Source organism: Myotis yumanensis, unplaced genomic scaffold, assembly GCF_028538775.1.
Source record: "Myotis yumanensis isolate MYYU_CA2020_CCGP unplaced genomic scaffold, mMyoYum1.0.hap1 SCAF_19, whole genome shotgun sequence".
Classification (NCBI taxonomy): Eukaryota; Metazoa; Chordata; class Mammalia; order Chiroptera; family Vespertilionidae; genus Myotis; species Myotis yumanensis.
In genome coordinates this window covers 21349387-21375960 of record NW_027223770.1, presented here as the reverse complement: position 1 = coordinate 21375960, position 26574 = coordinate 21349387, and the positions used below count along the sequence as shown (strand labels likewise).

General features: G+C 49.4%; 1 protein-coding gene across 2 annotated transcripts; it reads right to left on the bottom strand.

Annotated features, from left to right (window-relative positions):
- Window positions 1-449: 449 nt before the first annotated feature.
- KCTD10 (potassium channel tetramerization domain containing 10) lies at window positions 450-26506 on the bottom strand. 2 transcript variants are annotated; one of them, XM_070400204.1, is made up of 7 exons: window positions 26438-26506; window positions 20841-21054; window positions 8121-8290; window positions 5484-5573; window positions 5163-5215; window positions 3843-4038; window positions 450-3074 (listed from the first exon to the last, which is right to left on the bottom strand). In XM_070400204.1, exons 1-7 carry the CDS (start codon window positions 26438-26440, stop codon window positions 2880-2882), a joined length of 921 nt encoding a protein of 306 aa, XP_070256305.1. In that variant the 5' UTR covers window positions 26441-26506; the 3' UTR covers window positions 450-2879. The 2 variants fall into 2 exon arrangements, with proteins under 2 accessions (XP_070256305.1, XP_070256306.1); XM_070400205.1 differs by having other exon boundaries at window positions 5484-5570.
- Between the last annotated feature and the right edge of the window lie 68 nt (window positions 26507-26574).

Here is a 26574-nt window from a genome sequence, read left to right as displayed (position 1 = left end):
GGTAGGCAAACAGCTTCTCTACCTTTGCCGGCTGCCTCCAAGGCACAATGAAGTGTGAGAGGTGGTCTGAGTAAGTAACTGAAAGTTCACAACGCTGCAACATTTGAATTTTGCTTTAAATACATGGAATTAGAAATGTACCCGATTCCTTAACGTTTCTCATAGGCTCTCTAGGTCCCAGATGGTGAGCTGTGTCTCCCCAAAATTAAATCGGTGGCAACACCAGCTGATTGATTGGTTTTGCTTTTTCAGAAGCTCAGCTGCGTTTCTGCCCCAGACTCCCTTTCGGTGTTTAAATTCAGGCGCTACGGGGAAATGACTCAGCTTTCCCACCCCGAGCAACTTCAAGGTGGTCGAGTAGAAGGCACTGTGACTGCCGAGCTCTCTCTGCTGAACCCTGCACTTCACTGTGCTGGGGTTTCCGAAAAGACCCAGAAAACTGGCTTACGTAGAAGCATTATATATAACTTTTATTGTACATTATGTCCACAAATGTTTGCACAACATACAGTGACGACTTCTAAAGCTTACAGCATCTTTTTCCATAGCATAGAGAAACAGAAAGCTTAAGGACACACAGACGTGTAGAGAGCACCCAATCCAAGACTCGGGCTGCGTGTTCCCACGTGGGCCCTGAATAGCTGCTGGGAGGTACACACACCTATTAGTAAGCAGAGGGCTGGGACCTGCCCAGCGACCAACCTGCTAAGCCGCTGCAGGAGGGCGACAGAAGGGGCTATGCCAGGGGCCGTCTCGGGCACAGGCTCCTGTACCACAATCAGGTGGCGTAGTTGAAAAAACTTGATTACAAGGGACCAAAAGCTGTTCACCCCTTTCACTGTAAGCTATTACAATGTAATAAAACTTGACTCTTTACCAGATCTTAGGCCCGTGTTTTACTTGGACGGTTCTTAAGCGTAAATACTGACTTGTTTGCCCCAATGCCAGCATAAGAAAAATTAGGTCCTTGTAGAATATACTGGGTAACAGCTGCGCCAGCCAAGGCCCTCTGTCAGCTCATGGCCATGCAGCAGCATTCACCTGGAATGTCGTAGGGACCTCTGTCTCCCTCCTTTCACTTTTCCTCCGACTGCTCCCCTGGGATAGAGACGGCCAGAGACATTAGGTCATCAGGTGGAGAAGCCCAAACAAATCAATCACAAACGTACTCTTCGCGTAAACATTTAAAAACAATGCATTTGATGGCTTTTCCATTCCTACAGGAAACATGAGAACTGACATTCACTTTAACTTTCTAGAAAAGTTCAACCCGAATGGCAGGGCTGCAGTTGGAGCTCGAACAGTATAAAATATTTAAGAAACATTTTTAAGCCCCCCTTTCCTTAGCACTTAATAAAATCCGAACGGCCTCATGCGAAGGTTCCCACACAGTTTAAAAAGCATCTACCCAGTCCTTGATTTTGGGGTTGTCACCATTGTTTAAAGGTTTATTGGAGGCTTCGCTGCTGGATACAAAAGGAAGGCGTACAACTGTCGCAAGTAGGGCATTGCGTACAAAGTCGAAGCTGTAAAAACCATTTCAAAATATAAACTCGTTTTTTTTGGACTACATTGTTTCAGAGGCTGCCCACATTAATACCTTTGGTATAAAACAGTAACGTTTCCCTTGAAAAGTGGACAAAAACCACCCACTACCTTACACACATTCCTATCACCTTGTAACTACTCTACCTAGTCTAGTCTCAACCACCGACACTAGTCACATCTCACTTCTGTCCCTGACAGGCGCAGAGGAGACTGGGAGGTAGGTACCGAGAACGCCCATCCCCCACATGCACACACCCTCGTCACAGTCACACACGTTCCCTGAACACCATGAACACTAACCGGACCCAAACGATCTGCACATCTCTTACTGACAGCCACTCCATACATGTCAAAATCAGAGGCAAAGACACCCAAGGGGTCTCCAGGTGATGGCTATGTTTACAGCAGGCAAGCTGCCCCGAGGCTGCTGGTGACGGTGGTCCCGCAGGGATGCCAGGCTGGGGCCACACTGAGTTTCTAAGCAAAGGGCAGGGCACCTACTGCGGCAGTAAGCCCAGCTTAAGGGGGAAGGAATGGATCCCTCGATTTGTGAGCTGTGCCCACAACCAGGCCAGACGGCCTTCCTGAAAAAGCAGCGAGGCACAAGGGCGAGAACTCACTACCAGCACAGCTCTGCCCTAGCCAGAGGTGTGGGGTCCACCAGGCACCAGACCACAGACCAGCCAAGGTAGCAAGAGGCTTGCCCCTACACAGATCAGGCACCCAGAGCTACACGAAGCCCAGCAGGTCCCGCCTCCACAAGCCGCAGTTATTTACCAACACGCTCTGGGCATGAAGTCCTGCTGCAGAGTGGACTTCTAGCAAAGCCGCCTGGAAAGCGTGCAGGCACCAGCCAGTGCCGGGTGGGCGGGAGGATGAGGGACCATGGAGCCTGAAGACACCCCTGGTGGCCACCAGCTGCAGGATCCCTCAGAGCGGTCACCCTGAACCCCAAAGGCAACGCCATCCAAGAAGCTCCAATAGGTAGTCAACATCCACAAAAATAAATACTGCAAACGAAAGTCCTCACATACGCTTCATACGCATTCACACTTTTCTTTTGAGAACCCAGCAGGCCTTCCAGGTTCTCACAGAAAGTAGAGCCCTTGGACATAGCTTGTCAACAACACGGGAGCATTCACCTGGTACAAATCAATTCACCTTGTCGAGAAATATCAAAATCATCTGGCTTGTTACAAAAGTATCTCCAGACTCCAGGGGAAGTGGAAGGTGCCTGGGAGCCTGCACGGGGTCAGTGTAGAGTGGGGAGGAGGGAGGAGAGCTCGGGTCCGCTTGCCTGCTCACTGGTGGAGGTGGGCATGGTCGTCAGGTCACTTGATGTGGATCCGCCGCACACGCTCGATGCGCTCGCGCTCCCGCTCCTCGTCTTCGTCCAGGTGGTGGGAGCGCCCAGCCGCGCCACCTGTGGCCTCCAGGAGCGCATTGTCCGGTCCACGGCCATCCTGGGCCTCATACAGCAAAATATTCAGGGTCTCCTCATAAATCCGGGCCTCAGGGAACTCCACCTGCATCCCCACGAAATACAGGCAGGTGAGCGAGCATCACATACGGCCTACTACCGCCACCGCCACCCAGTACTTTCAGGCTAATCAGCCCCTGGGATTCCATTTAAGCCCAAGGAGAGCAAGGAAACAGAAGGCCTAATGGGGCACAGGCCCGAACAGCTCCCGCAGCATGCATTAGCTTTGCAGAACGGTGCAGAGACAGAAGGGAGAGGGTAAGTACACTGGTTTGGAGCAGATGATATAAAACTAGATCCTCAGAGTCCAGAGCACTGAGGGGGTCATGTGCTCGGTAGGAAGTCCACAGGGTAGGAGCTAAGGATGCTGAGTGGGCCTCGTGAGGGTGGAGGGCTGCTCTAGGTCAGCGGGTCAGAGGAGGACGGACAGATGGCAGTGAGTAGACAGAAAGCTAAGGTCAGGCTCTTGAAGGCAGCCCTGTTGCTCTGATGACCGGGACGGGATGGGGCCGTGCTGGTGGGAAGCGTGCTGTGGGAAGGATCCGGAAGCGCACAGGCAGCGTCAGGTCACTGAAGCAGGAGGCCGTGCTGGCAGCGGGCCACGCACGGGTAGCGGGATATGTGAGTCAACACTTAGGGCAAAGGAACTGAGGTGCAGCGAGGCTGCCCCTACATGCTGGGTGGCACAAAAGGAGCGCCATTTGGATTCTCTAGGACCTGCGTCTGCACCTTAGCGGGCCCCAAAGGACAATGAAAGCTGTGCAAGTGCACACGCCAGGTCAGCCACGCAGAACCGTCCGCGCCAAGCCCTCACCTTGGTCTGCTTCTTCTCAGTGGCATAGACGATGGAGGTACAACAGACCTCGGCAATCTTCCGGCCCTGACCATAAAAGGACCAGCAGCAGATTTCGTCCCCGATGACATCCTTTATGAACAGGACCCGTCCGTTAAAGCGCAGAGAGAGCTTATCGAAGAGTTCAATGTTTTTCAACATATTGTCGTCAGAATTGCTGCAAAAGAGCATTTGGTAAGGTGACCACAAGCGGGTGATAACCCCGCCACCGGCAGAGTGTCCACACGTGGGGCCCATTATCCCTGCTACCCCGTTTCAGCCTCACAATAACCCACGAGAGAGGCACCAGCCCCCACTGCTCAGAGAAGGAAAGAGAGGGCCTGAGAAAGTGGGTGATTACTTGAGGTAAAAAACGAATGAATGGCAGAGCCAAGGCCTCAAAAAAGATAGCTCCAGCCGCTCAGCCTGAGCTCCTAGTCAGTGTGCTAGAGAGGCTGCTATGCTGTGTGCAACCGCCAGAGGTGGAGCGCTGAGAGCATGGGCCTGTGGGCACTGCGCCAGGTGGGGCATGGAGGACAGCCCAGCAAGCACAGGAGTGTCAGGACGGAACTGCTGAGGCGACGCTCTATCCTGCTCAGATTACGGGTCTTGAGTAACTGCATCAGGTCCCCCTAAGGTCCCTCAAGTTCCTGATTTAGAGTCACAAGTTCCCAAGGGCCACTAGGCATTCTAGAAACCTGGAGATATTGCTGGTGGGGAAATGAGGAGCGACTGCTAACGGGTACCAGGTTTCTTTTGGAGGTCATGAAAACGTTCAAAAATTAGGTGATGGCTGCACAACCTGTAATATGCTAAAAACTACTGAATTACATACTTTAAAAGGGTGAATTTGCCGAAACCGGTTTGGCTCAGTGGATAGAGCGTCGGCCTGCGGACTGAAAGGTCCCAATTTCGATTCCGGTCAAGGGCATGTACCTGGGTTGCGGGCACATCCCCAGTAGGAGATGTGCAAGAAGCAGCTGATCGATGTTTCTCTCTCATTGATGTTTCTAACTATCTATCTCTCTCCCTTCCTCTCTGTAAAAAATCAATAAAATATATTAAAAAAAAAAAAACTTGATTGAATTAAAAAAAATAAAATAAAAGGGTGAATTTATGGTACATGTGAATTTTATCTCCTCTCTAGCCTCTCCCTTTCTTGCCATCTACCTATCTGGCTTCCTCGAGGTGAAGCGGGCCCCCTCATCTGGAGGGAACAAGAGGAGCCGGGCCCGCTGGTGTGAGCGAAGGCTTTCCTAGCGAGTACAGAAGTACAGAAGTCTTTCCTGGCTGGCGCCTTACCTGGTATACGAGTATTTGTTGTTACTTCTGTTGTAGAGTAACTTCACGGCTGGCTGCGGGTTGATTTAAAAAAGGAAGAAGAGGGTTACTTGGAGTGCAGATGCCATAAACCACTGGCTTCCCATAAGGCTGGCCCTGCCACCAGGCCGGGCTCGAGAAGGAGACTGTGTGCCCCAATGGCAGGGAACACAGGATGGCTCATTCGTAGCCCCTTCTCGGGTCTTCCTCAGGCAATTACACAAGTTCTCATCTCAAAACGTGTTCAGAAGAACCTCTATCATCTCCGATAGCAAGAAGAGTGCCACGGGGCCTCCAACATACCTTGTTTGAAGTCGCTATAAGTTTCTGTTCTTCTTTGGATGAGGTGATAACAGGAACTTTGCAGAAAGGCTCATAAGCATCTTTGTTCTGCTGGAACAAAACGTGCTTTCAGCCGAGGAGGCCTGCCCTGCACTGGGTTGGTTAAGCTGGCCCACGGGCAAAGGCAGGCTCTGGTGAGGGCAGATGGGCAGTCACGGTGGGAAGAGAGGAAGATTCTTACTACCAGTGAGTTAGGATGGGGGCACGACCAGGAGTCGAGTTCTCCAATAAGTCTGCTATTTGGCGGCTGTTATACGCCAGGTGCTCAGTAAACACCAAGAACGATGACACATTCCCACAGCCCAGGGAGCCACTCAAACATAAACCCTGAACATGGTAGATGACACATGACTGCATCAAAGCACCCAAAACCCCATGGCAATGCCTCCAGAAGAATAAAGAAAAGTGTAAGCCCGTAAGAAAAAAAGAATGAGAGACGTGAAGCCAGCAGACAAAAGACATAAACAATCTGAGGCTGGAGAACAGATCACAGATGAGCGATAAGCAAGGAGGAAGCCGGAACCTAAGTCAGCAGATGGGAAAGGATCCTGGAGATTTTCAAAGAACAGCTCTCAAGGCTGGTGGGCACAGGGCAAGAGGGGAGGCTCGCCCGCCAGGTGGCAGAGCCCCTTCCCCAGCCTGGCAAAGAAGGTCCATGTTTAGGTGTGTATAGGACTGAGCTGCTATTCTGAAACAGAGGGACTAAATGGTGAGGCACCCCCAGCCCCCGGGCCCTTCCCCTCCTCAGATCCCAGACGGCAGCCAGTCGGGCTTATCCCCTGGGCAAGAGAGGAGGATTCCTCCACCAGGAACTGAGCTGCCCAAGAGGCTGGCAGATCTGACATGGGGGTTCCCGCTGGGAAAGTCAGCCCATCCTGCACCACTGAAGCCTACTGGACAACAAGGACCCCCCACAGTCACACCGCTTTTCAGAGCTTCCTCTTAAATTTCAACAGGCCAAGGATCATCCGATTGTAAGTGCAAAGCCTCTCAAACACGAGACCAAACAAAGAGAGAAAAAGTAAGGGAAGGAGTCAGACGATGAAGGCGGCAGAAAGAAAACCTCCAATACCAGCATCATCAGACAGATGAGAGCAGATTTTTCATCCTATGAAACAAGACCAGCCTGCTACATAAACAAGAGCATCGGAGAGCAAGAAAAGGCCTTTGAAGTTAGAAATGTGACAGCAGAAGTAAAACATTCAACGAAAGGGATGAAAAGATAAAACTGAAAAGCAAAACAAAAAACAAACCCCTGAGAAAGTAGAACAGGAAGATAAACGTAATAGAAACTGGGCGGAGGTCAGTCTTGGAAGTTTAACCTCAGACCAATGGAAACCACAGAAAGGAACCCAAAGGGCATGTCTCCAAGACAAAGATGAATCAGAGGCACTGCGGGGTCTGCACCTGCCAGCAGGAGACTGACCTTCCTGAGAATTTAGGGCTGAATTAGGGAGATGTGCTCAGAAAACCAAGCAAACACAACGGTGCAGCAATCACCAGTCTGGCAAACTGAAAAGCTACACGAGAAAGGAAACAGTCATTGTACACTCTGTGGCTCAACTGTTAACAATACTGACATCCCAATGCACGCTCTGAATACCAATTTACCAAAACTGTAATAACCTGCATTGGGAGAACAGGAGGAGAAATATGCGTAAGTTTGGCAGTGGCTGGGGATGGTGGTAGTGCATGAGCTAAATCTGAATTTTCTATAGCCATCTTGTAAATAACATTGAAAACTGAAATGCCAATAAATAGCAGTATAAGAAATACGAAAGTTAATAACTATTGAAAGAATTAAAAGAGGCTGCCTGTGGGTGGGGGGCGGGGGAGGATGTGAGGGAGAGAGGGCATTTGGCGGTATTTTTTACACCAACCTTGCAAAACTAAGTGACTTCTTAAATGATGTATGTGTATTACTTTAAGAAACATAAAAATGAAATAAAAATACTAAAGTAAAGGCTACGACACTTAGAGTTATAGACTGGGGGTAGAGGTGGTGTGTGGAAACAGTTCCTGAGGAGCAAGGCATGATGGGTACTGGTCCACTGGGGGCCAAACAGACATGTGGCTTGGGAGAAGCCCAAATAAGAGCTTCCCGTACACAGATCCAGTTCCTGTGACCACCCAAAGGGGCTCTCTGACTCTGCCATGTGGGAGCTTTGTCTGACGTGAATGGCCACCGGCTACGTGTGGAAGCTTTGTGGTTTCATAGAAATGTTGCTGTCACTAGACTGGACCCTGATGTCCCTGCCCCAGGTCCAGTTGAGGAGGGGGGGAGGTCTGTGTCTGCAGAGATTATGCTAGGCTCCCAGCGAGAACTCATGGGTGAGAGGAAGTCCTAATGGGCCCAGAAACCTGATGAAGTATTATGACCCAGGCTCAGCACTAAAGGGTTTCGATGTACAGGTGAGAGGATCCAACACCATGGAGGCGGAATAAGCCAGGAAGTAGTTAGGCGGCCTGAACATTACAGAGAAGCTTCGTGGGTAGCTCTGACCCACAGGGAGCGGCTCCAGGAAGTACCCCATTTTGCAGAGCAAGGCAGGTGGGTCTGGGCCTCGCCCCCTGATGGGAAGGAAGGGTGATGCCTACTTGCAGGGCTGCCTGGCACTCTTCCACCAGGCCCTGGACCAGGTAGTACTTGGCTTCTGCCAGCAGCTCCTCGATCTCCCGGCGGCTCTCCGGCAAGGGCACTGCCCCGTCACGAAGGTAGTTGAGTATCGTACCAAAGTGCTTCCCACAGCGGTCAATGAGGATCCAGCCTGCAGCGGGAGAAGGAGGAAGGGAAGGGCTCATTACATGGGCACTCCTCTCTGGGGGGCCCCGAGGAGAACTGGGGTGTCTCCTGGCTCCTTTTGCCTCCGGGAGGGCAGGACCAGAGAGAGAGTCACCAGCAAAAGGCTGACCAGGCCCTGACTAGAGCACAGTCACAGCTTCCAGACCCTGCTGGCGGGGAACAACCACACGGGACTCACCTGGTCTCAGGCTCTTGGATGCCAGGGGCCCTGAGGTCTAAAAGCACGTTTCTTTAAATTCCCTCAAAACCCCTTACACGAGAACATCTCCAGAGGGACCTAGACGCCACACTTGGATAAAATGCGTCCAAATGACCCCAACAATAGGGAAAGGCCTGTGGAGTAAAAATATCTACTCCCTCTTTCTTTCTTCTTTTTAAAACATATGTTCTTATTGATTTTTAGAGAGAGGGAAAGAGAAAGAGAGGAACATCACTGATTGGCTGCCTCCTGCACGCCCCCTACTGGGGATTGAGCCCACAAGCCAGGCATGTGCCCTGACCAGGAATGGAACCTGCAGGCCAGGCTCTAGTCCGTCTTTCTAGGAGCCTTTTTCTTTCTTGAGACTTTTTCAGACTTTCAAATAGCAGAGCCACTTCTAAGGAAGCAGAAGGCTCCCTCTCACAGCCTTGGATCTGTGGTTTCTGAGGGTGACCCCAGCACCAGGACCACCACAGGAAATTCCATCCCTAACTCCCCCCACACACTCACTGGTTAGTGACAGCAATTAACTGGAGATAAAATGGTGAAGGAGACAGCGATCAGGGAGACAGAGCTGCCCTTAAGCAATGCAGTCTAACGGGGGGAGGGGGGAGGAGAGGGGGTATTTTTCCATATCAAATATGGAACAATCCCTGCTGCCCAGAACCAGGACAGTGAAACATTCTTAGTGGTAAGGCAGGGTGGGGAACCTTTTTCTGCCAAGGGCCATTTGGATATTTATAGCATCATTTGCAGGCCATACAAATTATCAACTTAAAAATTAGGCTGCTATATTTGGTCAAACATTTAATTAATTCATCCCTCATGCCTTGGCAGGGCCAGACCAAATGATTTCTCGGGTCTGATATGGCCCGCAGGCCGGACGTTCCCCACCCCTGGGCCGGGCCAGGAAGACAAGCCCTTCCACTCCCCAGTGCCCTCTGCAGCCTCAGCGCTGGCCTGCTATTCCTCCCCTAGAGATGCCATGGGTTTTGCAAAATTACTCTACTGAAATGCAAATGTCCTGGGGAGTGGAATTTGGAGGGGGAAATAGGACTGGAACAAAGACCGTGTGTGTCTGGGTAGAAAATGTAAAACTAGAAAGAAGCCAGACAGTCTGGCCTTCCCGACCAGCAGGGCAGCCCCAGGCAAGGAGCTTCCCCAGGTCGTCTGTCCCCCCCTGAGAAACACCAATGCATGAGGCAGCTGGAAGGTTTAAACAGAAACCAGTAACCTTATGCCCCCCGCACCGCCACCTTCTTTGCTCAGTTCAGGAAAAGGGGCCCACATTTCCACTCCTAACACCACTGTGCCCTGCTCAGACCCCCAGGCCCTGGATCAGTGGCAGAGGCCAACAAAAGCCAAGAGCAACGAATGCACCTTTTTCATATCCAGAGTCACATGTCTGCTCACCTCCCCCACCCCTGTGTCAACCAAACCCAGCCCTGCCCAAAGCCCTCTCCTGGTAGCAGCAGCGGAGTAGGTAATCTTTGCAACAATCACCAGGAGAGCTGATAAGAAGGCCATTTCCATGCTCTCCTCCTGCAATTCCTCAGCCCACACTTCCTGGGCCTTTGGTCTAATCTCATCTCTCTAGAACCTTCCACTGGTATTTCCACACAGCTATGGTTTCCTAAGTGGGAAGAACATGGCAGACACACTGCAAAGGTGCAGCTGGAGTCCCACGCTGGCTTCCAGGAAGAGAGGGATACCCGTGACCCTGACAGGGTCTGTTGGACATGACCCAATTCTACAATCGAGGCACAGAGTTTGGACTTAGTATCTGTTATGTAGCTCAGGTGCCTGAGGGGGCCCGGAGCAGGCAGGATAAATGGGTGCAGGTGGGCTGTGCTGATGGCTGACCAGAGAGACCAGAGAGCAGTGCGCTGCCCCGTGGGGTATTGGGGAAGGAGGGCGGGCTCTCCCAGCTCCAGCTAAGAGTGGCCAGGCAGAACTGTGGGTCCAGGGCTGTGTGAGCCTCTGATGTTTCAAGCTAAGCCAAAAATACAGATTTCTGTGAAATCTGATTTTTAAAGACTGGTAAACTAATTTTTTAAAAACCTGTCATTAATGTGCTGTAGGGCAACCGAAGCACACCTGCTGGCTGCACTGGGCCTTGGGCCACCACCTTATAACATCCTCTATGCTACCCTGGAGCTAGTGTTGTTCTTCCAACAAGCTGACAAGGTATGGAAAGACAGTGTTATCTTCCCACAGATGAACCCCGAGGCTCAGCGTTCAGTGACACTCCCAAATTGGGGAGGCAGAACTAGACAACAAGAAGAAGAAACTTAGAGGAGAGACCAAGATGGTGGCGTAGGTAAACACCGGAGACCGCTGCCGCAAACAACCATTTCAAAAATACAACTAAAAGACTGAACGGACATCACCCAGAACCACAGGAAGGCTGGCTGAAGAGAGACTCTACAACTAGAAGGAAAGAGAACAGCAAATCGAGGCTCAGAGGCGGCGCAGTGTGGAAAATACAAAGTACCGAGGTGCGCGCGCAAAGCGGGCTGGTGGCTGAGGGCGCGGTTGTCGTTTTCTGTCGGGAGTGAGTCTCAGACTCTGGGCTCCAGATCCGGGCGAGTCTCTAGGGACCCAGACTCAAACGGGAGAAGCGGGATTATCCGGCATCAGTTGGAACCTGAGGGCAGCTTTCTCTCTGAGGTTTGCAGCGGCTGCCGGGTTCTGAGAAGCAGAGCCTCTGGGAACGGGACTGAGCGTGGCCATAACTGCTCCCTCCGCCCGCCCTGTCGATCCCGCCCCGCCCAAACCCTGCGCACAGCCATTTGCCGATCGCCTCAGGCAAAGGCTGGATTAGCGCCTCCCCAGAAGGCAGACGTTTTCCATACAGCTGATTCCTATAGCCAGTCGGCCTGGGGGTCAAATCCCTCTAGTGTTAACTACAACAATTAAGGCTTGGCTAGAACAAGACTGCGCACAGAGACCACAAGGGGGTGCACCAAGAAAGCATAAAAGATGCGGAGACAAAAAAACATGACAGAAATGGAGGATATGGAGCTAAGAATCGCAATTTTGAGGGCTTGCCATAAATTTGTGCAGAGCCTCACGAAAACTAATGAGACCCTCGATGCTACGATAAAGAAATTAGAAAGTAAGCATACACGGACTGAAATAAAGAATATTATACCCAATAGCAGACCAGAGGAGTACAATAATCAAACCAAAGATTCGACAAAAAACACCCAATTGGAAAAGCAAAATGAAAAAAGAATCCGAAAGTGTGAAGATAGTGTAAGGAGCCTCTGGGACAGCTTTAAGCGGTCTAATATCAGAGTCATTGGAGTGCCAGAAGATGAGAGACAGCAAGATATTGAAAACCTATTTCAAGAAATAATGGCAGAAAACTTCCCCCACCTGGTGAAAGAAATGGACTTACAGGTCCAAGAAGCGCAGAGAACCCCAAACAAAAGGAATCCAAAGAGGACCACACCAAGACACATCATCATTAAAATGCCAAGAGCAAAAGACAAAGAGAAAATCTTAAAAGCAGCAAGAGAAAGAGGCTCAATTACCTACAAGGGAATACCCATACGACTGTCAGCTGATTTCTCAACAGAAACTTTGCAGGCCAGAAGGGAATGGCAAGAAATATTCAAAGTGCTGAATACCAAGAACCTACAACCAAGATTACTTTATCCAGCAAAGCTATCATTCAGAATTGAAGGTCAGATAAAGAGCTTCACAGATAAGGAAAAGCTAAAGGAGTTCATCACCACTAAACCAGTATTATATGAAATGCTGAAAGGTATCCTTTAAGAAGAGGAAGAAGAAGAAAAAGGTAAAGATACAAATTATGAACAACAAACATGCATCTATCAACAAATGAATCTAAGAATCAAGTGAATAAATAACCTGATGTACAGAATGAACTGGTGATTATAATAGAATCAGGGACATAGAAAGGGAATAGACTGACTATTCTTGGGGGAAAAAGGGGTGTGGGAGATGCGGGAAGTGACTGGACAAAAATCATGCACCTATGGATGAACACAGTGGGTGGGGAGTGAGGGTGGAGGGTGGGGTGGGAGCTGGAAGGAGGGGAGTTATGGGGGGAAAAAAGAGGAACAAATGTAATAATCTGAACAATAAAGATTTAATTAAAAAAAAAAAAAAAAAAAAAAAAGAAGAAACTTAGGAAAACTACTTTCAGGGGAACTGAGAAGGCCGGTGAGGGTGAGACAAGTGGAACCTCAGCCCAGCTGCTCCGGGAAGAAAACATCCCTTTCTGTCTTTGTCACATGGACAACTCAGCCGCTTGGAAAGCGCAAGGGCCCTTAAGATCAATCAAGTGATTCCCATGACTACGGCCTGTCGCAGTTTCCATGAGCGAACGGGCGGACCGTCACACTGGGCTCCAGCTCAAGAATGCGCCAGGAAATGCTTGTGGCGAAGGAATCATACTTTGGACAAATATGGGCAAAGGAGCCAGGCACATTCCCCATGAGGTTTCAATTAGCATTCTGAATTTAAAGTATTTTAGTTGCTTTCAAAGCAGGAATCTGTCCCTTTGAATCAGTCTTGCAAGTAGAAAAGCAAAAGTCAAGCTTGTGGGCGTCTTTCCTGCTGCCACAGAGCACAGGGCCGTGTAGGAAAGCCGTGCACAGCGGGGCAGCCCGGGCCCTTGGACGAGGCTGGGGAGGTGAACGGGCAGTGAGGCCAGAGGCTCTGGGATGGTGTGAGACGCAACACAGCACAGGGTTAGGAGCGTGGGCCTGTGTTGGAAACGCAGGTCTGCGTACTTGCTGGGTGACGTTACTGTTCCACTTGACCTCTGTGTCCAGCAGTTTCCTCTCCTAAGAATGGTGCCTCCCACGGCTGGCATAAAGGTACGATAAGGGAACGCCTGGGGAGTACACAGCACAAAGCTGAGTCTATTGCCAGCATTCAAGTTAGGCCTCTGATGACAAGCCCTTTGCACATTTCATCATCGCTGCCTGCGAACGAAGCAGCATCCAGAGGCGGCGGTCCACCCCCAGGAGGGAGTCTGTGTGGCTTTCAGGTACCTCGGAGGTAGGCTCCCCTCTCCCAGTCCCACCAGCACCCCATGTGCTTCCCTCTCTTTTTCCTCCCCCACTTCCTACAGGGAGCTTGCTCGGACCTAACTTGCCTGATCATAAGTCACCTGAGGTCCTTGTTACAAATTCAGATTCTTGTCCTCATTCCGAATCAGAATCTCTAGGGCAGGATTTCTAAGCCTCAGCACTGCATTTGGGGTTGGATACCTCTGTTATGGAGGGACTGTCCTGCACATCACAGGGTCCTCACCAACATCCCTGGCCCCTACCCACTAGATGCCAGTAGCACTCTCACCCCCAAAGTGTGACAACCAGAAATATTTCTGGACAAATGTCCCCGAGGGATCCAATCGTCCCTGGTTGAATACCACTGGGTAGATAGGAGAGCCAAGTGGAAAGAAGAAAAAAAAAGAAAACACATAAAAACTGAGGCACCAAAACACACCATTTAAAAACCCATAAGAGTCAGATTTAAGTTGTTTATGTTTATATAAAATAAAACCATAAAGGTATAAAATCCAGAATGCACACTTATTTCTACAAAGCAAAAAGGAAAACGGGAAAATGTGTAAGATGCAATCAGGCAGCCATACGATGAAACACAAACAAACATAAAAAGATGCTCAACCCATTAGAAATTAGGAAATGTTAACTAAAACAACAGAGTACCACGGCATAGTCACCAAATCGGAAATAATTAATAAGTTTGACAGTGCCCAGTGTCGGCAAAAATTCAGACCTCTGTGGGCAGTGTAACCTGACACAATTGTTCACATCGAATGGAGGTGAGGATGCTGCTACCCCCAATGCCACCCCTGGGAATGAACTCTAGGACAGAGCTCCCAACTGTGTTTAAGATCTTACTGCTGCAGCCCCAGAGGCAGCTGGGTAGGGCCTGGGGAGGTCAGAGCCCCTTCATTTACCAAAGTAAAAATATGATTTTCTGGGTGTCCCTTGATGTGGCAAAGGCTGGGAAGCACTGGCCTAGAGAAACGCACACATGCCAGGGAGAGTGTTCAAGAACGATAATGTTCCTAACGGTGGACACTAGAAACAACCTAAATAACCATCAACAGAATATGAATTGAAGGACAGAAGGGACTGACATGAAATATTCAAAGTGATGAAAAGCAAGGACTTACAATCAAGACTACTCTACTCAGCAAGGCTATTATTTAAAACTAGAGGCCTGGTGCACAAATTCATGCATGGGTGGGGTTTGGCTGGTGGCCCGATTGGGGCGGGGGGGGGGGGGGGGCCAAGGGGGTGCAGGGTTGGCTGGGGGGAGGGGCAGCAGGTGGTTGGCCAGCTGGCCCCACCCCCTGGTCAAACTCCCAGTTGAACTCCTGGTCGAGGGGACAATTTGCATATTAGCCTTTTATTATATAGGATTGAAGGAGAAAAAAAGCACTTCCAAGATAAGAAAAAAACTGAAGGAGTTCATCACCACCTAACCAGTATTACAAGAAATGTTAAAGGGATTTCTTTAAGAAAAATAAATAAAGAGGAAGATAAATATATAAATCATAAAATAGCAATAAATATGTACCTATCAATAATCACCTTAAATGTAAATAGACTAAATGCTCTAATCAAAAGACACAGGGTAGCTAAATGGGTAAGAAAACAAGACCCATGTATATGCTGTCTACAGGACACCCACTTCAGATCAAAAGATACACTCTGAAAGTACAGGGATGGAAAAGATATTTCATGCCAATGGAAACAAACAAAAAAAGCTGGGACAGCAATTCTTATATCAGACAAAACAGCAACTTTAAAACAAAGGCTATAATAAGAGACAAAGAAGCACACTGCATAAACAGTAACAGGATCAATCCAACAAGAGGATATAGCCCTTGTAAACATGTACACACCCAATGCAGGTGCACCTAAATATATAAAGTAAATACTGATGGACACAAAGGGAGAAGTCAGTAGTAATACAGTCATAGTGGGGAACTTTAACACCCCACTGACATCAACGGATAGATTTTACAGACAGAAAATCAACAAGGAAACAGAGGCCTTCAATGACACATTAGACCACATTGATTTAATTGATATTTGCAGAGCATTTCACTCCAAAGCTGCAGAATATACATTCTTTTCAAGTGCACATGGGACATTTTCTAGAGACCACATGTTAGGCCACAAAACAAACCACAGTAAATTTAAGAAGACTGAAATCATAGCAAGCGTTTTCTCTGACCATAACGGTATAAAAACAGAAAATCAAGTTCAAGAAAAGAACTGAAAACACACAAATATATGGAGGCTAAATAACATGTTACTAAACAAGGAATGGGTTAGCAATGATATCAAGGAAAGAAATCAAAAGGTACCTTGAGACAAATGAAAATGAAAACACAACCACCCAAAAGCTGTGGCACACAGCAAAAGCAGTCCTAAAAAAGAAATTCATAGCAATACAGACCTACCTCAAGAAAAAAGAAAAATCTCAAATAAACAACCTTACCTTATACTTAAAGGGACTAGAAAAAGAACAACAAACAAAGCCACAGGGAGTGGAAGGAAGGAGATAAGAAAGATCAGAGCGGAAATAAACAAAATAGAGTCCAGAAACAATATAAAAGGTCAATGAAACCAAGAGGTGGTTCTTTGAAAAGATAAATAAGGTTAACCAGACTCATCAAGAAAAACAGACAGAGGACACACATAAAATCAGAAATGAAAGAGAAGTAACAACTGACACCACAGGAATACAAAGAATTATAAGAAAATATTATGAACTATATGCCAACAAATTGGAAAATTAGGAAGAAATGGATAAATTCCTAGAAACATACACTCTTCCAAAACTGAGTAAAGAAGAAACAGAAAATCTGAGCAATTACAACCAATGAAATTGAAGCAGGAATTAAAAAGCTGCCAACAGACAAGTCCTGGACTGGATGGCTTCACCAGTGAATTTTACCAAACTTTCAAAGAACTAACACCTATTCTTCTCCAACTATTCCAAACAATCAGAAGGAAGGAAGACTCCCAAGATCATTTTATGAGGCCTGCATTATCCTGATTCCAAAACCAGATAAGCACACTACAAAGCAAGAAAGTTATAGGCCAATATTCCTGATGAACACAGATGCAAAAATCCTCGACAGTCCTAGCTGGTTTGGTTCAGCGGGCGGACTGGAAGGTCCCAGGTTCAATTCCAGTCAAGGGCACATGCTTGGTTTACGGGCTCAATCCCCAGTAGGGAGCATGCAGGAGGCAGTCGATCAATGATTCTTTCTCATCATTGATGTTTCTATCTCTATCTCCCTCTCCCTTTCTCTCTGAAATCAATAAAAATATTTTAAAAAATCCTCAACAAAATATAGCAAACCAGATCCAGCAATACATTAAAAAGATCATACACCATGATTAACTGGGATTTATTCTTGGGATGCAAGGTTGGTCCAATAGCCACATATCAAGTAATGTGACACACCACATAAACAAAATGAAGGCTAAAAATCACATGATCATAGCAATAGATGCAGAGAAGGCATTTGATAAAATCCAAAGGGGAAACACTAAAAGCACACTTCCCTTAAGATCAGGAACAAGGCAGGGATGTCTGCTTTCACCACTCTTACTCAACATAGTACTGGAAGTCCTAGCCACAGCAACCAGACAAGAAGAAATGAATGGTATCAAAATTTCAAAGAAAGAAGTAAAACTGTCATTATCTGCAAATAGCATAATACTGTATATAGAGAACCCTATTTAAAAAAACCACTGGAACTGATAAATTCAGTAAAGTAGCAAGTTACAAAATAAATATTTAGAAATTTGCTATATTTTTATACACCAATAAAGAACTATTAGAAAGGGAAACTAAGAAAACAATCCCACTTACAATTGCATTAAAAAAGAAATAGAATACCCAGGAGTAAATTTTACCAAGGAGGTAAAGGACCTGTACTCAAAAAATTATAAGACACTGAAAAAAGAAACTGAAGATACAAATAAATGGAAGCATATACCGTGCTCATGGATAGAAGAATTAACATAGTTAAAATGTCCATATTGACCAAAGCATTCTATAGATTCAATGCAATTCCTATCAAAATACCAATGGTGTTTTCCATAGAACTAGAACAAATAATCCAAAAGTTTATACGAAACCACACAGGACCCTAAACAGCTACAGCAATATTGAGAAAGAAGAACAAAGTTGGAAGTATCAGGCTACCTGATAACAAACTATACTACAAAGCTATAGTAATTCAAACAGCATGGTACTGCCAGGCCAGTGTGGCCCAGTGGTTGAGCATCAACCAATGAACTAGGAGATCAAGATTCGATTCCTGGTCCCGGCACATGCCCAGTAGGGGGCATGCAGGAGGCAGCTGATCAATGACTCTCTCTCATCATTGATGTTTCTATCTCTCCCTCTTCCTTCTCTGAAATCAATAAAATATATATTCATGTATTTAAAAATATATATTTTATAAAAAGAGTAAGTATGAATCAACCAGGCAAACAGGGAAGAAAATTGTAGTCACCATGTAAAGACCTTAAGGCAGGAGGTCGGTAAGCCACGCTAAGGCAGGCTTCTCCAGAGTTCCTGGCAGCACTCTGCCCACCCCACCCCACCCCACCCCAGGCAGGACTAGAGCCACAACGGACACTTCCATTTGTGGAGTCTCTCCACATGAGAGGCACTTGATCAAGTGCTTCCTAATCTCCTCATTTAAACCCCATAACAACTCTGAAGAGCACTACCTTGGAGACTTGGAAAGGAGGAAGCAGGCTCAGAGAAAGTCACTCACCCACTGTCACATGACCAGAGAACAGCAATAGTCTAAATGAGCACAATGCTCAAGACCCAGAAATCATGCCACCATGTTAGCTATGGCTGTTGGCAGGACCCAAACCCAGGCCCATCTCACTCCAGTGCCCGGGTTCTTCTTGGTTTAGGAATTACATGCACGTGGTGGTGCAAAACTCATATAGGCTGAAGGGCACGGAGCCCACGAGAGTCTGCCCACCCTGGACTCCAGGTCCCTCCCCAGGGCAGCCAGTCCCTCAGGCATCCTTTAGAGATTTCCAGCAACAGCTACACACACTGCTCTGGGCCTTCAGAGCCCGGCCCTTTAGCCACAGGCTCTGCTGCTGGACTCACTTGCCGGGCTGAGCTGTACCTGTAGTTTCAGCCCGTTTGTGGCAAACTCTGCGGCAGCTGAAAGCCTTCCTGGGTGAAGCTGAGATTCAGCAAATTTTCCCTATTTCTGGGCCCAACTATGTGCTTGAGGTAACACTGAGGCCATGGGTCAGGCGGTGCAGTGCACTCACCAACAGGACTCTGCCTGGCACAGAGCAGGATGGAAGAGCAGACACCCAGCCAGACAGCCCAGCTCACAGGGCACCACAGGGCTTCAGCACGAAGCCAGCGGTTGAACCCTGAGGCTGCCACACTGAGGTGACCTGGACGGGGGGTTGGGACCACACGAAGCCACAGAGAGCAGCTGATAAGAGCCAGCAAGGCCTGGATTCAGGAGCTTTTGAGAAAGCATTTAAACAACACCCATACAATGGCACTTTGTGTGAGCTTTGCAAGGGGGTCTGAAGGCTGCCGAGTGTTTGGGAAATGGAAACAGCTGAGGATGGAGTGTCAGAGGCAGCACTGCTTCCGGGAGATGCTGGGCTTCCCAGGAAGCGAGGGGGAAGGACATCCTGTAGCAGCTCTTTAGAAGCTGCGGCAGGTGCCATGCTACCACTCCCAGGCATCTCCCAGGTCTGGGACAGGTGAGCTCGAGGACGCTGTCTCTTTTGGGACAAGTGGTAGGCCTTCCCAGGAGACGAGGCTTCTGGGAAGCGCCTGGGCACTTTTCCTGAGCCCCACCGGAGACTGGGTAGGGCGGAAGAAAAGCCACAACAATCCTGGCCTCTCCGATAAGGTCTGTTTCCTCCTGCAGCCCGGGTGCCATTGTCTTGATTTCCACAAATACTCTGGGCAACGCTGGGTGTGGCACGGCGAGGAGATCCTCCCACTCATACAAAGCTCACTTTTATTTTGAGTAAGACACAGGCAGTTCTGGAAAGCCAAGTTCACGGGAAGCCCAGGGACGGAATGGCAGCCTCGCCCTCTCCAGGGCACAGAGGGAAACACCCAATCGGCGACAGCCCGAGTGAGCTTAACCCTCTTAGGATCACAGAATGCACTGTGCACACCAGCCAAGGACCCCCAATCCCACCTCCTGAGTCACAACTCACCCACCCTCTCGGGAACCACTGCCCCTGGAAAGGCAGGGCATCAGCACAGAGGCAGCCTGAGACAGGTGAGCTGGGTCAAGCCAGGCTGTGGTCTGGCCTAGTCTCAAGCAATCTCAGGCCAAGGAATGTAGGATGGGGTCATTTTTAAACCTCATGGGACCTGCTCCCTAAACCCAGCCAGGTAAGGACGTTCCCCTTTGTCAGGTGCTCTTTGACGTTCCAGGAAGGCAGGAGTAGTTATGGTAATATGACTTTAAGCAGTTCTTTGCCTCTTACTAACATGATTTTCCACAAGAAAGAACAAGTACTGAACGAACATATGTATATTGAATATTTACTATGAGCGAACATGAGGCAGGGATCACTGTGCCCATTTCACCAGCTGAGGGAAGTGAGACATCAACAGCTTAACCATCTTGATTAGGATCACCAGCTTCTACATGGGGAGCTGTGATTCAATTCCGAACTACCCTGATTAGGATCACCAACGACTAAGTGGGGAGCTGTGACTCAGCTCTGCTTTTCTAGGCTTCCCTCGAACTCGGTCTGTGAACTCTGCCATGACCCCATCCCAGGAGGACAAGTGTCCAGAGAATATGCTAATGACTCACACTGGAACTTCTCTCTGAAATCAGAGACCCATCGCTGCGAGAACAGGAAGGGAACCAACTAGAGTAGCTAGTCCAGCCTCCATTTAACAGAGCTGAGGCCCGGAGCGGGACTGGGAGTTTCTCAAAGTCACACAGCGAATCAACAACTTCACACAGCAAATCAACAAGTAAGTTGAGACTGTGAGTCCCTGTCCAGCTGACTCCTCCTCGTCTCGAGGTCTCAGCTGAAATGCCTCTTCCTCCGGAAAGCCCTCCTTGACCACACCCCCCGGACTAGGTGGTCAGAGTCTCCCTGTTATTCCTCAGGGGTCCCTGCACACCATGAGAACACTGAGCACACCGTGCGACCTGCAGCTGTGCGACATTTCCTGGGGTGTTCTGAGCTAGAAGGAAGCCCTCAACCACAAGCACGTCCCCAGCTCCTTGAGGCTGGCTTACCTTCACTGTCGGTGAGCACTTCCATCCGCCCGCTGAACATGGCCTTCAGCATGGTGTCCTGCTTGGTCAGCGTCTGCATGGTGGTGTAGTAGAGGGCGCCGCCCACGTTCAGTTTCACATACTTGGAGCTGGGGCTCGTGCCCTTGAAGGAAGTGGTGCGGGTAGCAGCCGCTGGCACCGCTGAGCTCACCACACTTTCTCCTGACATCTCTTCCTGCCAGGAAGAAGACACAAGGTCACCAGGGTCACGGCACCAGGTCTGGTTTACTTCTGAAAGCCACTGGGCTGAATCTGGCCTCCAGATGTGTTCTGCTTAGTCCAAGTATATTCTGCATTGAAAACAAACTTCACTCTCAATGTTGACAGCTCAGGAATTCACAGAAAAATCTGGATTTCTGGCTTCTCTTAAAATCAGAGGCCAACTTGGCCAGCAGGGCAACAGCTGGTGGGAGTTGGGGTATTGGCTTCCCCTGGCAAGACACAGGTATTCCCCAATCTGCCCCCAACTCCACCCAGATGGCCTCATACACTGGCCTCACCTGCTGACCCGGTAGGTACAACTCTGCCACTAACTCTTGTGTTATGAGAACTTCCTTTCTATCCACTAAACAAACACACTGGCTGCAGCCTGAGGCACTGCCCAGGTCTCTCTCCTTATCGCCATGCACACCAGACAGCCAGCTCTCAGCTGAATTACAGACGAAATGAGTTTTTATGAACGTGAGTAGGATCCCAACTACCACTCCTAATACTTCCTATAGAAAAAAAAGTGTTTCTGAGGACTAAACAGACATAAGAACTCTTGGAAGCAAGTTACTGCAAAATTATTAGACTTCCTGTACTACGCTAACCAAAACAGTGCGATCTGATAGTCTCCGTAACAACACTGCCAGCTCTCATGTACGAATCAGAGAAATAAATGAAGGCGGTGTCCAGATTTCAGCAGGCGCAGGAAAGGAGACTGGTACCTAGCACGTGTGTACTCAAAGGAAACATTTCTTGAATGAATAGGTAGGATCCTACAGCTGGAGAAGATGCCTGAGTATTTACTAAATATGGGGAATAGCACTGAGGAAGTGGCCCCAACAGGACCTGGCCTGACACCCCTTCTGGGCCTTGGTGTTCCCTACGAACATGAACAATCCCACAGCACACTGCCTCAGACAAGGCCATGGATAGATCAAGGACATAAATAAGACCACTCCGTAAGTGCCTGAACACAAACACAAGACCATTGTCCAAAACACAAAAATGACCAAACGCCCCCTTATCCTGGCTAATATCCTGCTGCCTTTCTACCAACTCAAGTTTCAGCCCCATTCCATTCTTCCCGCCTTCAAAATAGGAATTACAGAGGCCCAATCACAGAATCAGCCCTGCTTCCCGACAGCATCCAACCCAGAGCAAAGCCCCACTCCTCTGAATCCTCCCCAAAACCCTTCAAGGCACGCCCAAATCCTCTGGGATGCCCGAGTTTTCCCTCGATGCATCAAGGACAAAACTTCAACTACAGGTGTGCTACTGGTGCTATTGCTAGAAGGAACTGACGACACAAAGCTTTTACAAATACCCTGATACTGAAAAAGAATTGTGTTTTAAATTCTTTATGCCTTTCTTTTTTTTAAAAAAAAATCCTCACCCGAGGATATTTTTCCCATTGATTTCTAAAGAGAGTGGAAGGGAGAAGGGAGAGGGAGAGAAACATCAAAGAGAGTGAGAGAGACATCAACTGGTTGCCTCCCACATGCATCCCCCTTCCTGGGCTGGGGAACCTGCAATGGAGGCAAGTGCCCTTGACCAGGAATCGAACCCTTGACTCTTTGGTCCATGGGCCAAAGCCCTAACCACTAAGTGAAACTGGTCAGGCCTGCCTTTCTTTTACAGATCTCTCATCATGAGCTTATAATTTTTAAAACACAAATGTTATGTTTTTCATTGAAATAAGGAACTGATAGGTGGCCACCTGCCTTCGAACGGTAAGAGAGAGGCAATGGCCAGTCCTTTCAACTGTCCCTTCAAAAGGGTGGCCTGGAACTCACCCCCTGGGAGGCTCCCGTCCGAGCTCGAAGAGTGGCACAGAGGGAGAGCGGCCTCTGGAAACACAAGGGTTTCCTTAAGCAGCAGTACAAACGTCACAAGGGGGCACGCTCTCTAAAGCTTGGGCTTAGCTCACCTGGGGTCTCTGTGGCCAGAGGCCAAACATCAAAGGAAAGAGGCCTCGAGGCAGTGCTGGCCCCTTCCTTCTAGCTTTCCTTTGAAGTCAGTCCTCAGAGACCGACACTAACAGTTACCACCAACCACGACCCATAGCTCAGTCACCTCCCAAAGTGAGTTGGTGACAGAGCAAGCGAAGGACGTGGGCAGGTCCTGCCTGGGCCCGAGCCCATGGCTTTATCAATGGCCACCCTCAGCATGTGCAGAACTATGACATATAAACTGAAAGAGGAGGGCCCCTTCTTTAGAAAATACAAACAAGCTCTGAAAAGATGGGAGGGGACCTGTGGCCATGGGCTGCGGTTTGGAAGGCAGACCTGACCTGAACTGAAGCCGCCAGCCTTGCCTATTACCAGCTGGGGGAGCCTGGGTGAGTCATCTGAGTTTAGTCTGGTCTGTCAAATGGGGACAACAGCAGCGCCTGCACAGAGCACTCAGCACGGTCCCTGGCTCAGAGTGAGCACTCAAACACGAAACACTCAAGCCCTCAGTGTCTCAAATTATCTTCTCTTTCGAAACTGGTTCCAGCTCTATTGACATCCGACTGAATTACAAGAGATAAAGGCAGAAACCATCCCGATCTGGATTGAGACTCCAGAAAAGACAAAGAAAGCTCCGAACCTTCCCGGAGCCCACTCCTCCGAAGGTCAAAGGTCGGTCACCTCAACAGGAGAGGCGCTAGGAAGAAAGGCCTGGCCGAGAGCCCGAGGCTCTGAGCTGCGGCTGACGCCACAAGGCAGGAGACAATAAGCCTCTCACAGCAAGCCTCCCCACAGAGGACTCCCCAGTCATCCTGGTTTTAACTAGTTTCAAAGGTTGGATTTCATGTTTGATGAGGTTAGGGAGGTGGGACAGGGGAGAGCAAAGTTGGTTACAAGAAACAGAGAGGTAATTGATACTGGAGGTATTGATTACTGATTCCATTCAATCAGCAAAGGAGTTTATTCCAGTTAGATGGGTAAGTCAAGGCTTCTCTCTTTTCCATCTCCGCTGAGTATACTGTTGCTGATTCTAAACAGTAGCCCTGCACTTGGTTGCCCATCGGAACCCGCTGGGGAGCTTAAAATAATACCCATGCCTGGGCCCTACCCGTGGGAAACCTCATGTAACAGGCCTGGAGGTGTGGTCTGGGCAGCAGACATTTTAAAAGTCCCCCAGGTAATTCCAATGTGCAGCCAGGACTGCTTGCTACCCACTGTTCTAAAAAGCCCGGTGTATCTTAATGAGGCTACAGTGAACTTCATGGCTTTGGAGAAGCTTCCAGGCCTGGGTGAGTTCCTGACCATACATAAAAATACACCAAAGCATCATACACAAAAGCAAGCCCCTACTTCACAGCCTCAGAGGCACAAACAGGAAGCAATTGTATGCACGCTTAAAAAATAAAAGTCAGCTGAACGGGAAAACCGCTGACTTCAAAGGAGGCCCAGGCAAGTACAACAGGGAAAAAAAGGCACCAAATCCCTCACCTGTACATGTTTTCTATACAACTCTCTGTAGACGGAGAGTATGTGTGGAAGGTTTGGTGGAGAGTTTGGTAAACCTAAGCAGCAGTTCGGTTTCATTACTTCCCATGTGATGTTCAGACACGTGATTGAACCGAGCCTCAGTTTCCTAACTTGTAAAATGCAGTTAAAGCCATACTCTTCGCAATACCCCCGCCCGGGAATGAACAGTGAAGTTCTTAGTGTCCTTTTCCTTCTGCCCCTCCTGCTTCCTTGCAGACCAGAGATCACAGCCCTGGCTGCACTAGCATCACCTAGGAATGCTGAAACATTCCTCATACCTGGGCTTCACCCAGAACCAGGCATCAAATTTGGGGAGGGGAAAGGAGGACCGTGGCAGCTCAGAAACCAGAGTTTTAAAAGCTCTTCAGGGGATTCTCATGTGTGGCCAGAGCTGAGAGCCACAAAGCTACGACGTTTCAACCGGCTAGATCTAAGAGTCGAGACCTTGATGCTAATTATACAACGTTCTCTGAACTGAGGGCATTTCCACAACTCAGAAAAGCCCGTGGCTCCATTTCAACCAAGCTACATTCCATCAGCCACGTAAGGGCGGCATCACTTTCCCCCCGAACCCTATGGGACAGCTACTGCTGAATTACACTCTCTTCCGGCGACCAGCACACCAACTACTGCTGGCCTATGTCTCTCGAGAATCTAGGGAGGAAAATGTCATCAGTCCCACTTTTGGGGGGAGAAAATTAAGAATCAGAACTATGGAGGTCCTCTCACTCCCACTCTCATGCCCTTTTCATTCTATAGCCCAAACCAAAGAAAACAGAGCTTTAATTCCCTGGAGGGCTTGTTAAAACAGATTGCTGGGCCCCACCCCAGACCGATTCCATAGTCTGCGGTAGGGCTTGAAAAGGTGGCCATTTCTAACAAATCCCAGCTGCTGCTGCTCTTCAGGTTTAATGCCCTCTTCCCCTCAGGTGGCCCTCATTGGACGCGAAATGCAGCAGACCACACTCAGGTACGCGCTGACTCCTGCTTCCTCAGCACTGGCCTTGGGATCCACTCCTCTTCCCCAAGGACTGCACTGTCTAGAGACGCAGGCAAACGAGTGAAACGAGGGTCTGGGCTGACCTTTGCTCATTCCCGTCCCGGGACAAAGAGCTATTCAAAGGGCAGACTCTCGGAGGAGCCCGAGCACACAGACACCCCCCACGGCTGGGGGACCGCCGGTGAGACACCCCGACTCCTTAGGTGTGGCTACCTGGGGTCTCAACGGAAGTGACTGCGTAGGACCCAGCCACAAGGCGCCGGCCCCTGCGGGGACGGGCCCCTGGCACCCTCCACGGAGCTCCTAGCGCGGAACGCACACCGCCCGCCTCCCTCCATTTCTCTCCTCCATTCGACGGCGTGGTCAGACGCACCTGGAAGCCCGTCCCCACTCCCCCAAAACCAGCGACTCCCAGGACCACTTCCCCAAACCCCAAACTCCCCGTCCTCTCATAACCCACCCAGTCTCCTTCACATCGCCCCAAACTCAAACCCTCCACCCAAATGCCCGTCTTCAATGACATCTCTTTGTCCTCTTCACCATCACCCATTCCCACGTCTTACAAGCACTCGACTCTGAGACATCCCCCACCCACACACATATCTGCCCCCCGAGCCCAAATGCCCTTTCCCGGCTTTCCAAAGGCCAGGGACCTCCCCAGGACCCCACCCCAGCCAATTTTCCACCCAATGCCCTTCCCCCACGCCCGGCCCGGCCCGGCCTCGCCCCCAATCTACTCCCCAAGTGCCTCCTCCCGGCCGCGACAGCCCCTTACCCCCCCACCCCCTTCTGTCGGCCCTTTCCCCTTCTTCTCTGGCTCTGCCCGCTCTCTCGGCCGCCCGGAGCTCCCAGTCGGTGGGCACCGCCCTCCTTACCATGAAAAGCTGGAGGACGCCGGAGTCTCCCAACCTGGACTGAAAGAGGCAGGAAACACCCAGCTCGCGTGAGCCAGGGGCGGAGGCGGGGCCGGGGCGGGAACTTCCGCTGTCCATACCTCACTTCCGCCCCGCAG

What these genes read in the sequence shown, in the direction of transcription:
- KCTD10 (XM_070400204.1), bottom strand. An exon ending in AGTGCCAGGCAGCCCTGCAA is followed by an intron (nt 5,574 to 8,120) that starts GTAGGCATCACC and finishes GTTTTGTTCCAG; the next exon opens with CAGAACAAAGATGCTTATGA. An exon ending in CTGAGAAGAAGCAGACCAAG is followed by an intron (nt 3,075 to 3,842) that starts GTGAGGGCTTGG and finishes GTGGGGATGCAG; the next exon opens with GTGGAGTTCCCTGAGGCCCG.